This window comes from Hippopotamus amphibius, chromosome 5, assembly GCF_030028045.1.
Source record: "Hippopotamus amphibius kiboko isolate mHipAmp2 chromosome 5, mHipAmp2.hap2, whole genome shotgun sequence".
In the NCBI taxonomy this organism is placed as follows: domain Eukaryota; kingdom Metazoa; phylum Chordata; class Mammalia; order Artiodactyla; family Hippopotamidae; genus Hippopotamus; species Hippopotamus amphibius.
The window spans coordinates 61686327-61700533 of NC_080190.1; the positions used below are offsets into that span (position 1 = coordinate 61686327).

The following is a 14207-nucleotide window of genomic DNA, read 5'->3' on the forward strand; positions in this document are numbered from 1 at the left end:
TTCCACCAAGCAGCTTCTCAGTGTTTTGGACTATTCTTTCCCAAGCTCCCAAGAGGGACCAGCAGGTGCCAGCACCAGAAAGGCTACAATTAGTAGTGATCATGAAGACAAATTCAATTATGAGTTAATAAACTCATACGGTCCTGTGACGATATTTAGCGTTCCAACTAGTCCATGCTTCTGGGCTGCTGGGCTACCCTTCACAACTGTCTTCCCTTCTTTTCCTGTTCATCACTATCTTCAAAGCTGACCTGACAGGATGATGGCATCTTCCTATAAATCCACAATTAAAATAAACCTAAAACCAATAAACAAAAACTTTAATGTGCCCAGGAATAAGTAGCTATTTGCTTCCCTTTCCTCCTTCTCAACTTAATCTATAATTTTTCTTATACCATTAGGAAGATTACTTTTCTTTCCTAGTTTACAGAAAAGAAAGCAGAAAAGGCAAATGGCTTATCTAATAGACAACTAAGAATTAGTAAATGCCAGGGACTAGATGTACATTAGGATTTAAAGCTGAGGGCCCAATCATTTGCAAAAATAAAAATTCACTGCATAATGCCAAATGGTACACTCTAAATATATGCAGTTTATTGTATGTTAACTGTATCTCAATAAAAGTTCTTATCACTGCATAAAAAATAAACCAGCTGCATTAATAATGGAAAAGCATTTAAATAAGAGATTGCAGTCCAACTTTCAAATGTTTTATTTTTAGTGTTTTTAAACATTTTAATACAACAAAGATATAAAATAATATATATTAGTTAAATCTGGATTTAATTTAGAATCAAGATATTTACTTATATACAATACTGTGCTTCAAGATATGGCTACCACAGGAACTTTCACATCTTCAAGTAATACTAGTTACTCTGCAGACTGGGTGACATTTAGGTAGAATTCTTAAAAACAAAACATGCCCACTTCAGCCCAAGCTAATTTTGCTCCCCCCATTAAATACCAGTTTCCACTCCCTTTGTTTCATATCAGAAATACTTCTACTGTCCTAACAATTTATAGATTCTTTGAATAAAAGATTATTAAAATTAAGCATTTTAAAGATATTACTAACTGATTACATTGCTTGGCTAGTTCAGACAACCCAGTAGTTCAAATTGACATAGGCCTGAAATAACAACGAAGTTAACATAGTATTCTGTCTCCCTCCATATTAGACACAAGGCTTCCTTATGCTTAAACATGGAATATTTGGCTAATTTAGGGTAGAACATATTCTAAGAAACCAACTTTTAGGGGAGCTGAATTATGGCTTATAGATTTCACAGATGTTTTAATTGAACTTGATGCAAAATAACAGGCCACATTTTAGCTACCCGAAATTGGTGGCATTTGCTGGTGGTGAGGGATAGGTAAGAGGGGGAACCAAAACCTATCTCCATGGTAATTTCAGTCATTCAAAGCTACTCAAAGACAGAGAGGGAAAAAACCCTCAATTTCTTTCCTTTCTCATTGGTCACCTGTAGCAGTCTGACTTTTGATGTTACTAACAATTTTCCTCTACAGCAGTATGGGGTAATTCAGATTAAACATTTTGCAAATGCAAACTGTCTTAACTGTCAAGTAAAGATGGCATTAAAGCTGACATGCTTTGTTGGCTTTGAAACTATCTAAATGAAACCAATACTGTTTAAGAAAGCATGTGACTATTCTTAAAAAAATAAAAAAGAGAGTTTTCCTGTCTCAAATGCCTGAATACTGTAAAGAACTGACAAATGACTATTACTATAATTGTTTTTAGTATGGGATCACTTAAGTCTACAAGAAGACTATTAAAGAATTAAATTTATTAGCGAGTGTAAAACAATATGGTTAATATTCTCAAACATTATGGAAGAAGAATCCTTCAAAAAAAGATTTTACTATGAAACTGATGATGAAATTGCTTTTTACTGAATACAGTCAAAGCAGGTTAGTGTTATGAATATGACTTTGAATATATAAATAACATTTTCTGAACAGGTGTCCTTAAAACACATGGTTTCATATCAGCTATAAAAGGATTCGATGCCTCTGTCCTTACAATTTACAAAATTGTAAGATTTTTAGAATTCTAAGTAACAACACTCAGGCAGGTACAGGGTAGGGAAGAATGCCACTTGCAGTGTCAGAGTTACCCTGTCAGCAGGTCTCTAGCATGGGGTTCTTCCTGTGAACAGTCCACACTTATTTAACTGGCTGGTTCTATGGCTAAGGCTCATTGCTTTCTGATTTAAAGGGATACTAATAAATAGAGCTAGCATATGGAAGTTGTATTTTAACCCTAGCAATTCTGACCACAGAGAACTATGGAGAAGATAGGCATGCTGAGAACTCTGCAGCATAGCCAACAAAGGTTTCTCCCAAATTACTTGGTGATAATAGCAAGTTTGCCTTCTTCTAAACCTGATACTCCCTACAAACTTCAACTACCCTTCAGTAACACTGCCCTGCATGGTATTTTAAAAAAGGAAAAAAAAGAGAGAGAAAAAAATAGGTGATGCTGTCCCTAGGAAGATAGAAATTGCATGAAGGACTTTCAACATAACCTCCAGTTTGCATTCCCAAACAAAAAACCTTCTTGGTTCCTTCTATACTGAAATCTCAGTGTTTAATGATGTAAGCCTCTCACACATTTGCAACTGTAGACAAAAAAATATGTAAATCTAAGCTTCTCTACCTAGCCACATTCACACCCAAAATATAAACCCTACCTTCACTATGGTTTTAACAAGAAAAAAAAACACAAAGACAAAATCTGGAAACTTCTGGACAAAACAAAAAGCAACAAAAATACAGGTTTTGTATTAAAAAAAGAAATGGAAAAGAATCTTGTCTCAGAGTTTTCCAAGGAAGAGACCTGGAGATGATTAATATCTGTAAACACTGCCTTGTAATAGTTATAACAATAAATTATAAATCTAGCTTACCTTTTCCTCAAAACAGATATGATAAATGCAAGCTTGGAAAGTTATTTTACAATCCTCATGGCAGTCTGCTGTTAGGCATTCTCAGTATCAATAGCTCTGCAAAGTTAGCTGCGATTTATTTTTTCTATTTTGTTCTAGAATAAAATCCATATGAAGGAAAGAAGACTGATGTTAGGAAATTTACCATTAAGTAGCTATTCAACATTCTTGAATTAATGTTGCCACAGGTTTTTTTTCCAAATTTTCCCAAAAGCCAACACCAGTCCCTCCCTACCTAAATTCAGTCCTCTTTTGTCATTTGGAAAAAATGGGAGTTACATATCTTTTGACCTCAAGGGTCAAACTACTCTAACTGGATAGGAAACATCCTTCATCCTTCATGATTATGCAGTTTCCTTAGATGAAATGTTGGCATTTTCATCCCCAGCATCTAACAGAATCACCAGTTTAAGATATAATCAGATTCTGAAGTATGAGATTTAAAAGCATAATAAAACTTAAACTGCCTTGTGCCATTTTCTCAAGTGAAAAATAAAAAAATAATGCTCAGAGCAGACCCAAATTGGGGTCATTCAGCACTAGTTGAAACTTGTTTGCATTGTATTTGTTTCCTGCCCAATCCATTCAGGCTCTTCTGTAGCCTATACGGGGTGGGAATATGACTCAAAGTGCAAAAATAAAATATTTCACCATATAAGGAGCAGGTTTCTGCTAAGTGGCCTAATTTTAGACCTCAATATGACAGCACCTTTTCTAACTCCTTGTTTTAAAATGGAATGTAAAAACTACACAATTAACACTCCAAGTGGCTAAGCTCATCAGTTGGGGTTCAAATTTCAATTCTAGAACCATTCTACTGTCAGAACTACTTCACAAAATCACTAAAAGTAAAGTGGCAAATGTTATCACAGAGGTCAAGTTACTTAAGGTATTAAATTTGTAGTGTTGTAAATACCAACTAAGTTATATCACTCCTGGACTGCCAAATTAAAACTAAATAGAAAGAATGTATGTACACAATTGTATTTAAAAATAAAAAAACAACAAAACCTTTTCATATCCAAATATGTCTGAGACTGCTTAGCTCTGATGGCCAAGAATGAGAAATATCAAAAACCAAAAAGTTATATTATGCCTGCAACCTGTTATAAATTTCAGAAAGAGAAAAATTTGCATGCATACCTTTCTGTTTAAGGACATAAGAACTTTAACATCTGATAAAACACTCCACTATTTTGCTCATTAAATAACATCATTAAAAAGCATAACATTGGGCTGTCACCTGTCTAGCTAATAGTCACAGCACAAAGTTATTCCAGGTACTTTCATCACTAAAGTTGAGCCAATTTTATTTTTATGGATGCAGTTATTTTTCCTTCACGAATACTTAGTGAACCCTCAGAACTAACAGAAACTGCATCTTTTGTTGATTTGGGTGAAAAATGCCAGCGCTATATTTGTACTTTGTAACCTTATATATGGCCCCTTTCATTCTCTTCTTGTTTCAGGGATCCTGGTATATTCAGTATACTTATCTTAAAGATGGTTCAGAAGGCAAAAATTAATTTGTTACCTAAAAGGATCATTTTCCACAGTTGCGTTTTTTAGAAAGACACAGATATTAGTTCAAAGAACAAGTACTGCTCATTTGGTATGGGTTTTTCCTTTGAAGAAAATAAGGAGCTTAAAAAATTATTATTATAATTTCTTGACTAGAGTCCTACTAGAAATTTTAAAAAAAACCTTTCAACCAGGAAATTGCTTAAGTTGATTTGCTTAAGTTCAATAAGCAAATACTCAATAGGTAAAGATAAGAGCCTGACTTCATTCATAACATTAAGTCTGCCTAAAAAGAAGGGGCAGAAAACATCTACTTAAGCTTTCCGTTCAAACAAATAGATAAGGACTCTTGATTGTTCTTTCTTGCTTGCTATAATCACAGCCTTGCTCAGAGCAGGGAACTTGACTTTGTCAACATATAGGCCAAAAAGCAAGACATCCAGGAACAATCTAGGGGGAGAAAGCAAAGTTACTCATTTTCAACAACGACTGTATATTTAATCATGAACACATTACAAAGACGATCTTCATCCAATTAGTCTTCTCATTACTGCTGGTTTTGAAAATGGCCAACAATATTCATTTGGGACTGTACCATTAACATTGCATTCAAAAAAAGAAAACATGGGAAACCAAATTCTTGCTCTCCTACTCTGGTGATATGCTCTTGTATTGGCTAGAGTATGGTAGTACAAAAAGAGTCTTGTTGTGATATAAAAGGCAATAAACACATCAATGGAATAATGTTCATGGGCAGCCAAAATGAAGAAGATTCCAAAGAGGTTGAGAACCCAGGATAAAGTGTGCAAGAAATTCCAGCTTCTTGGTGTATCTGGGGAAAGGACAGAAAGATCATTTTAAAATCACATTTCTTTCAATGTTTCTCAGTCATATATTTCTTAGATCAGTCTGTTTCTCCCATTCCTCACAGAATTTGATGATCTTCCCACAGTCTCCTCTGCAGCTAGTCATTTGATATGCACAGAAGCACTAAAGAGATACTTACATTCAGTGACAAAGAAATTCAGCATAGTTAGGACGACTGTGTGGCCACTGAACATGTAATCTCCACAAGTATGAACGCCAGTTAGGGTCATACCAAAGCCACTCCAAATGGCAAAGGCCCGGTGTAATTTCTCCCATACACTGCCATATACCTATAAAGAAAGCTAAGAATTAGTGCTTCAAATGCTTAGGGCCGTAGAGGCTCCTACCACTCCCATTGAAATTCAAAGGCTGAATGACTTAGTAATAAGATCTAAGCGAAATATGGTACTGATGAACTCAGTGACAAGAACAAGGATGCAGATACAGAGAACGGACTGGAGAACTCGAGGTTTGGGAGGGGGTGGGGGGTGAAGGGGAAGCTGAGACAAAGCAAGAGAGTAGCACAGACATATATATACTACCAACTGTAAAATAGATAGTCAGTGGGAAGTTGTTCTATAACAAAGGGAGTCCAACTCAAGGATGGAAGATGCCTTAGAGGACTGGGGCGGGGAGGGTGGAGGGGACTCGAGCGGGGGGGAGTCAAGGAAGGGAGGGAATACGGGGATATGTGTATAAAAACAGATGATTGAACTTGGTGTACTCCCCCCAAAAAATAATAAATAAAATTAAAAAGCAAAAAAAAAAAAAAAGATCTAAGCGAAAGCAACAAGACTCCCAATCTAATTAATTCCAGACACCAAGAATGGGTGGTCAAAGTTTGTCTGTACTCAGAACTATCTTGGTAATTTAATGAAATCAATGTAAGTCAAATTTTTCTACTAGGAGTTCCTTTATAATGAAAAGCATACCACAACACAAAAATATTTCCAAGTTTTATATCCTATAATACAGCAGTATTTGCTTGGCTGTTCTTGCCAATAAGAAACAGGCTATGACAGAGACAATGGCTACCATTCAATTTCCACTCTCCCTTCTTCACTGGTAATAGAATCTAAAATTTATTTGAAGAGGCAAAGAACTCAATTACAACATTGCATTTCCCACCCTCCCTTGCAGCTAGGTGTGGCTATGTGACTAAGTTCTGTACAATAAGATGTAAGTGGAAATGTAAAAGATTTCTGGGAAGGCTACTTACAAATGAAAGAGACAACAGCTTGGAGTAAGTCTTTTCTACCTTTCCTTCTTCTAGCCTACAACTCTGACACAATAGTTAAAGCTCTAGCAGTTATCTTGGACCACAAAGTGGCTTTGAGGATGCAAGCCAAGTGTTAGGACAGAAGAGCAGAAAGACAGAAAAATCGTGGATTTTTGATGACCCCATAAAAAGTTATCACACCTGAACTAGAGTATCTACTTTCAGACTTCTCTGATGAGAGAGAATAAATCACTGCTTGTTGATTAAACTATGGCCACCGTGAAGTTCCTGTTATTAGTAGTTGATAATCCCAACTCCTACATATAAACTTAAAAAAGCGATCCATTTTGAGGAAGAGTTTGAGCAATAGTCACTTTTTTTTTAATAGTCACTTTTTAAAAAAGGCATTTAACACATAATAACAATATTAAAAATTGCTGCAATTTTATGTACATTTACTATGTGCATGTTACATGCTTTTACGTTATTGCATTTATTTTTTTAATTAATTAATTAATTTGTTGCGTTGGGTCTTCGTTGCTGCGCATGGGCTTTCTCTAGTTGTGGTGAGCAGGGGCTACTCTTCGTTGTGGTGCGCAGGCTTCTCATTGCGGTGACTGCTCTTGTTGCGGAGCATGGGCTCTAGGCGCACAGACTTCAGTAGCTGTGGCATGCGGGCTCAATAGTTGTGGCATGCAGGCTCCAGAGCGCAGGCTCAGTAGTTGTGGCACATGGGCTTAGTTTGCTCTGCAGCATGTGGGATCTTTCCAGACCAGGGATCAAACCCATGTCCCCTGCATTGGCAGGATTCTTAACCACTGTGCCACCTGGGAAGCCCCAAGTTACTGCATTTAATTTCCACAAAAATCCAATGAATTCATTCAATTGTGCAGATGAGAAAACCGGCTTTAGAGAGGTCACACAGGTAGTAAGTAACATAATAAGGATGTGAACACAGGAAGTCCAATTCCAAAGCCCTATGTCTTAAAGATTCTATTAAGGCCAATGTACAAAAGAAACAATCTTATTAGAATCACCATTTCATTAGAAATCTCACCTGATTATACACTACCCAGCTTTCTCTTTCTGCCGCAGTTGATGGCAGGAAAGGGAGAGAAATCTACTATTAGAGAAAAGGAAAGGGAAGATACTAAAATATATATGATTTGGTTCTTTCCATGACCTCTGATGAAAATAGGGTTAGAGATGTTACGCTCATGAAAGTAAAAAAATCATGCAGTGAAGAACAAAGATTGCTAGGAAAATGTCTTAGCCAAGGACAGGAAACAAGTGATGCCAGTCAAAAGAAAGCAGTTATTATACAACACTGTAAATCAACTATACTCCAATAAAAATCTTAAAAAAATACTATAGTACCAAAAAAAAGCAATTATTGCCCAATTACTCGTCTCCCCATCCTTTCCAATCTTAAAATGTCTCAAATATCCTCCCACAAAAATAAAAACTGAAACACAACACAACAGAATGAATTCAGACACTTTGATGAGAACTTTGCCATAAGTGTTTCTTTCCTTCAGGTGGTTCCATTGCTAAATTTCAAAAACAGCCATGTTCTTGGTTCCGTCTCCAAACCTACTACTTCTGGGAGTAAGATTTCAAGCAATTACTTCATTACAATGAAAATGCCCTACAGAGTTCACTGTAAGGGACTGACTGCTAGTTAATATCACTTTAACTGTCTAATTCTAATGACTGCTGCATATACAGGTCAATAAGTAGGTTATATTATAATTCAAAGCAATTAATAGTATTTAGGGCAGATTTGTCCACATAAAACTAACTGATAATGAAAACCAGTCACTAGAGACAGAAAAAGGGCTGTCCATACTATAGAGGGATGGTATCTAATTTATTTTTGCAGCACATATTGCAGCCCTAAGCACATATATTCTTCTCTTTAGTGGCTGACCCACAATTAAATCCCTCAGCTACAGGAAATTCTCTTTTCATTGTAATAAGCTTACATATTTATTCTTTTAAATCTCTTCTAATCAATTAGCATACTATTATATTTGAGGGAAACTGTTCTGTCCCTCCTTCACATCACGCACAGAAATTCAACAGATTTGCTAACTAAACAATGTCACTTGCCACCTGGTTCTACAAGAATTAAGTCATTAGCCACTGCAGTCTCTGACCTGACATACCCTGAAAGGACATCAGGACAGAGGTCATGAATGAAGCACTCTGTGTTCTGGGAAAACTGACAGAATAGGCCTTCAGGATAGTTAGATTTTTTTCAGGAGAAAATTTTACAAATTCAATTTCTTGCATCTTCTCATACTTAGAAAAGCACTAAAATCATTAAGACATCTGTTCCTCACAACTAGCAGTAACCTTCTACCAAGATGTATGGCTTGCTTGCAAGTACACCTTCTCCAAGATCACATATATGCTAACCTCCCCCCTTACCTCTTCACTGTAGTTCCTCAGAGCTATCTGAGAGGCTGTCTCCTGGGCTATAGTCCTTAGTAAGTCTTGAAATAAACTCACAGCTCTCATGTTGTGCATTTTTATTTCAGCTGACAGATTAAAGATTTCAATTTAAAATATAAGACCATAAAAGTCTCAGCCATCATCTTTCATTAATCAGAATGGCAGTGACTCCAAAAATTGATATTATGTAGTGCTGGCATGGTGATGGGAAAAGTGGCATGCACACAGTGGTGAAGTATCGAAAAACTAGTCTTTCCTAGTAAAAATGTAAGCAATATGCATCACAATTTTCAGTGTGTATGTTCTTTAATTTCATGACTCCACTTCCAGGAATTTATCTTAAGATGATTAAATAAGTGAAAAAGCATAAATATACAAGGATGTTTATGACAGCACTGTTTATATATATAGTAAGATTTGAAAATAACCTAAATGTACATCATTTGGAGACTGGTAAATCGTACAATGGAACACTCTGCAGCTATTTAAAAAAAGTAAACATACTATTAAATAAAACATAAGCTAAAGTACGATGTCTGCATTATAATCCTATCTTCTGCTTAAAAAGTATCTATCTATATAAACTTGTGTGAATGTGTAAGCATGGTTAAAAATAGTCCATGTGGCTATACACACAATTATTAACAGTATTATTTACGGGGTGGGGTGAAAGAAGAGAGAATTTTGTGAGATTTTACTTTTTAATTTATATATTCCCATAAAATTTGGATTTTTACAATAAGTTTATATAAGTGTAACTAGAAAGAAGTACTTTCCCTTTATGGAGAAAAAAAAAAGAAAAAAGAAAAAAAGAAACAAAAACAGATTTTAACTTAAAGATAAAACATTTCCTCTACACTAAATCCTAAATGTCATTAACCCTTCTTCCTCCTTTCTTCTGGTCAGCCTGCTTATACCTGGAGAAAGTTTGGTCACCCTTCAGCTCAGGGCTATATTTTTAGTTTTTGATCTCCTCTGGCTGCTTAATCTTCCCTTGCTGGTATTTCAGCTATGTATATTGCAGTAGAAGAACTGGCACTTAATTTTGTTTTATACTGTACAAACAACATTAAAATAACAACAAAGGTGTTAATACATCATTTGAATATTTTGGAACACATAAAGCATGGAGGCTTAGAAAAGTAGGCTAACAAATTCTTTTGCCCAAATTTAATGAGTCACAACAGCCAATTTTGTATAATTAAAAGCACAGGAGATCTTCAGGGTTTTTTGTTTTTTAATTTCTTAAAAGTAATTCATTACCCTGGTTTTTTTGTTCCCATCTGCATAATTTCCTCTCAACTTAACCAGAAGAGAAGGTACATCTACAGTATACCAAAACAAGCTACAAAGTATACAACAAATACAAAAAAATCAGCCATTATTTAAATATATCTCAGAGAGAGTAAAGTTTAGAGTAGCAGGTACTGTATTTTAAATGGAATATGGTCCCACCGCAACACTTTTTTAAAAGGAGTGATGAGGACAGTTAAGGGACCAGAGTCATGTCATATAAGGAACTAAAGATGTTGAGGATGGTGGGAAAGGGAAAATGATAATTGAAAGTTACTTTTTTTCTATAGCTCTAAAGTTACTTTTCTTCTACAGCATTGAACTAGTTAGTATCAATGGATAGAAGTAACAAGGAGGTAGATTCTGGCATAAGATTTTTACCAGATTATTTCTAAAGGTTTATTACAGATATTGAAAATGCTGAAAAGCACATTTTAATATTGAAAGCAAAGTCTTAGCCTTAGTTCACATATGGTGCTATCAACACACCAAGAATAAGAGGAAAGAATGATAAAGAAGATAGCAGGCTACCTTTCCAGTACACTGCAGGTGCTGTCCTGGCACGGAGAGGGAAGTCACAAACATGGTAAAGCAGCGAAGCAAGAATACAGTGCCCATCAGACTACAAAGCCTTCGCAGAAGTATTGACCTGTGAACAGAGTGACCAAAAAAGGAGAACGATCAGAAGAAAACAAACCAAAACACCCCAGGCATTTAATGTTTACTTAAAGGGAGAAACAAGCAGGAAAACCAGAATATTCTTTGAAGAGGACAGAAAGCTTAAGAGACCATCTAAAGCATAACTGTCCAACAGAACTTTTTGCAATGACAGAAATGGATTATAACTGCACTGTCCAATAAGCTATCTACATGTGGCTCTTGAGCATTTGAAATGTGAGGAACTAAATTTCAATTTTATTTCATTTTCACTAAATTAAATTTAAATAGCCACATGTGGCTAGCACATGCCATGTTGGACAATGCAGACCTAAGAATATCATTTCACTGTTAAGAAAATATGGCTAAGAGAAAGTAAGAGTTATGCAAGAGAGAAGATAGCACCTAGCCTGACTCTTAGGTTAGTGTTAATTCTATTACTCATATATTGTCATAACTTATTTAATCAGAAGTAAAGTTAAATATGTGATTCTAGGGAATTTTTTTGCTCATTAATGACATTGTAAATTGGTTAATGACAGTAATTATATAATAAATGTTCTCTAATTTCTCTTAAATTTAAGCTATAAAATACTAAGGGTTTTTTTTAATACTAAGTTTTACAGTAAGTATATCTCTAACAAAAACTTTGAACTGCATGACATCACCTGTACTGTTAAATAATCTTTTTTAATGTCTTAAACCAAAACAGACTGTAAGATTCTTAAGTACGGAGACTGTGCTTACACATTTTTGAAATGCTCCTCCCATCCTCAAAAAAATGTACTGAACACAAGGTTAGGTTAAGTTTCAAACTTTAGTGTGTACACCTGGGATGGAGCCCAGGAATCTGCATTTTATTTTTACTTGTTTTTATTTTTATTTTTTTCACTTCAAATATACTTCTGCTTTATTTTCTTTCTCCTCTCAAGGAATTCTGATTATCCATCTGTTACCTTTCTCAGGCTATTCCCTCAGCATTCTCAAATATTTAATCTATCTTCTATCTTTAAAAAAATATTTTCTTCAAACTACCTTCTTTTTTTAAAATATTTATTTATTTATTTTGGCTGTGTCAGGTCTTTGTTAGGGCATGTGGGATCTTTATTTAGTTGTGGCATGCTGGATCTAGATCCCCAACCAGGGATCAAACCTGAGCACTTTGCATTGGGAGCTTGGAGTCTTAACCACTGGACCACCAGGCAAGTTCCTCAAACTATCTTCTGATTCATTTAATTATCTCTTCTGCTTGATTCAATCTGATGTCATATTCATTACTGAATTCTCAATTTCAGGGATTTTAAAAAATGTGTTGGGCTTCCTAGGTGGCACAGTGGTTGAGAATCCACCTGGCAATGCAGGGGACACGGGTTTGATCCCTGCTCCAGAAAGATCCTACATGCCACAGAGCAACTAAGCCCACGCACCACAACTATTGAGCCTGCGCTTTAGAGCCTGTGAGCCACAACTATTGAGCCCATGTGCTGCAACTACTGAAGCCCACGCGCCTAGAGCCCATGCTCCACAACAAGAGAAGCCACAGCAATGAGGAGCCCGCGCACCGCAACGAGGAGTAGCCCCCACTCACCGCAACTAAAAAGAAAGCCCGCACATAGCAAAAAAGACCCAACACAGCCAATAAAATAAATAAATAAATAAATAAATAAATTTAAAAAATGTGTTTACTTCTAGAGTTTCCATGTCATTCTCTGTTAAAATTATCTTGAACACAGTCGGCAGAGTTATTTTAAAATCTGTATCTGGTACCTCCATTTTCTGGATCTACAGTGGGTCTGTTCCATTATTTATTGTTTCTCTTAAATTTTGATAATATCCTCTTACATACTTATGTGCACTTTTATAATTATTTACTTGAGTGTCAGATAATGTACATAAAAATTTTTAGAATTAAATTTAGGCCTATATTATCTCCCCCAAAAGACATCTGATATCTCTTTTGGCAAGTGGTTATGGGCTTTAACAATCTGGGGTCACTTCAATGCAATTTTAGAAACTGAAATTACATCAAGCTAGGTTTCAGTCCCTGCAGGGTTTGCTTCATTTCTGGTTCACTACTACTTCTAGAGTGTAGCTATGGTACTGTAAAGAAGAAGGAAAGGTAAGAAAGACAAAAAGTTAACACTGAATGCAGAGGGTCCCAACTCAAAGCAGGAGGATTCTACTACTTCTCACCTTTCTTAATAGGCCCTGCTCTCCAATATTTTGGGAAAAGATGGGAGCCTAAATTGAATATACTATCATCCAGAGAAGAATCAAATTTGTTTCTTCTGAGATCCAGTTAGCACTACTGACTTGAGAACACTCTAGGCCAGGGGTCCCCAAGCCCCTGAGGCCTGTAAGGAACTGGGCCGCACAGCAGGAGGCAAGCAGCAAGCAAGCAAAGCTTCCTCTGCCGCTCCCCATCGCTCCTCATCACTCCCCACTGCTCCTCATCGCTCCCCACTGCTCCTCATCGCTCCCCACTGCTCCGCATCGCTCTCATTTACTGCCTGAACCATCCCCACCACTCCCCCCTCCACCCCCATCCAAGGAAAAATTGTCTTCCATGAAACCAGTCCCTGGTGCCAAAAAGGTTGGGGACTGGTGCTCTAGCCCATTTCAAGATCCACAGCTTAATCGGGGAGTCTTGGTATCAGCCACTCAACTTTGTTATATACCTAAGGCTTAGCCTCTTATCTTAGCTCTGGCATTACAAGCAGTGTGACCCTGCTTTTTCACAGATGCTTACTCATTCCTCTGATTTTACATCAATGGTTATTTTTTCTGTGTTTTCTTCATGTGTTTGTGTATTTGGGGCTCTTGGAGATTTTCCTTTCTTCCAGCAAGCTCAGTGATGCAAGAAAATTTCCTTAACACAGGATTTATGGAGAATCTTCTTATATGGTAGAAAGTCCAGAGCAAACGTCTCTGCCTTTTTTCCAAGTTATCATTTTGCGAGATTTTGGAGGAAGATAAAGAATGTGCATTTTAACAAGAGAGCCCAGGTGATTCTAATGAAAGTGGTACAAAGACCACACTTTGAAAAACATTTTAACTAATTAAACATCAAACCTTGCATTTAGCTAGTCACTGCTACACCTTGCTAAACCTACCAAGGTTTCCTATATAAGGTTAAACTCTTTCTTGTTTTGGAGTGGATAAATGCAAATCTACAGGGTCTTGTGAAGCAAAGTTAAACCAGAAAGCAGCAGTGATACATG

At 36.3% G+C, this 14207-nt stretch overlaps 1 protein-coding gene across 8 annotated transcripts in view; it reads right to left on the reverse strand.

Moving 5' to 3' along the window:
• Nucleotides 1-701: 701 nt before the first annotated feature.
• Nucleotides 702-14207, reverse strand: part of SAMD8 (sterile alpha motif domain containing 8) — a 53951-nt gene continuing 40445 nt past the window's right edge. For 4 of the 8 annotated variants that reach the window (XM_057735168.1, XM_057735174.1, XM_057735167.1 and 1 more), the window contains exons 4-7: nt 10861-10978; nt 7637-7699; nt 5500-5650; nt 702-5325 (exon numbers count right to left, since the gene is read on the reverse strand). In XM_057735168.1, the coding sequence (XP_057591151.1) occupies nt 5021-5325; nt 5500-5650; nt 7637-7699; nt 10861-10978 (637 nt within the window). In that variant the 3' untranslated portion in view covers nt 702-5020. Of the gene's footprint in view, nt 5326-5461; nt 5651-7636; nt 7700-10860; nt 10979-13683; nt 13919-14207 lie in introns of those variants that run through there. The other 4 variants (XM_057735169.1, XM_057735172.1, XM_057735175.1 and 1 more) reach the window with 4 other exon arrangements.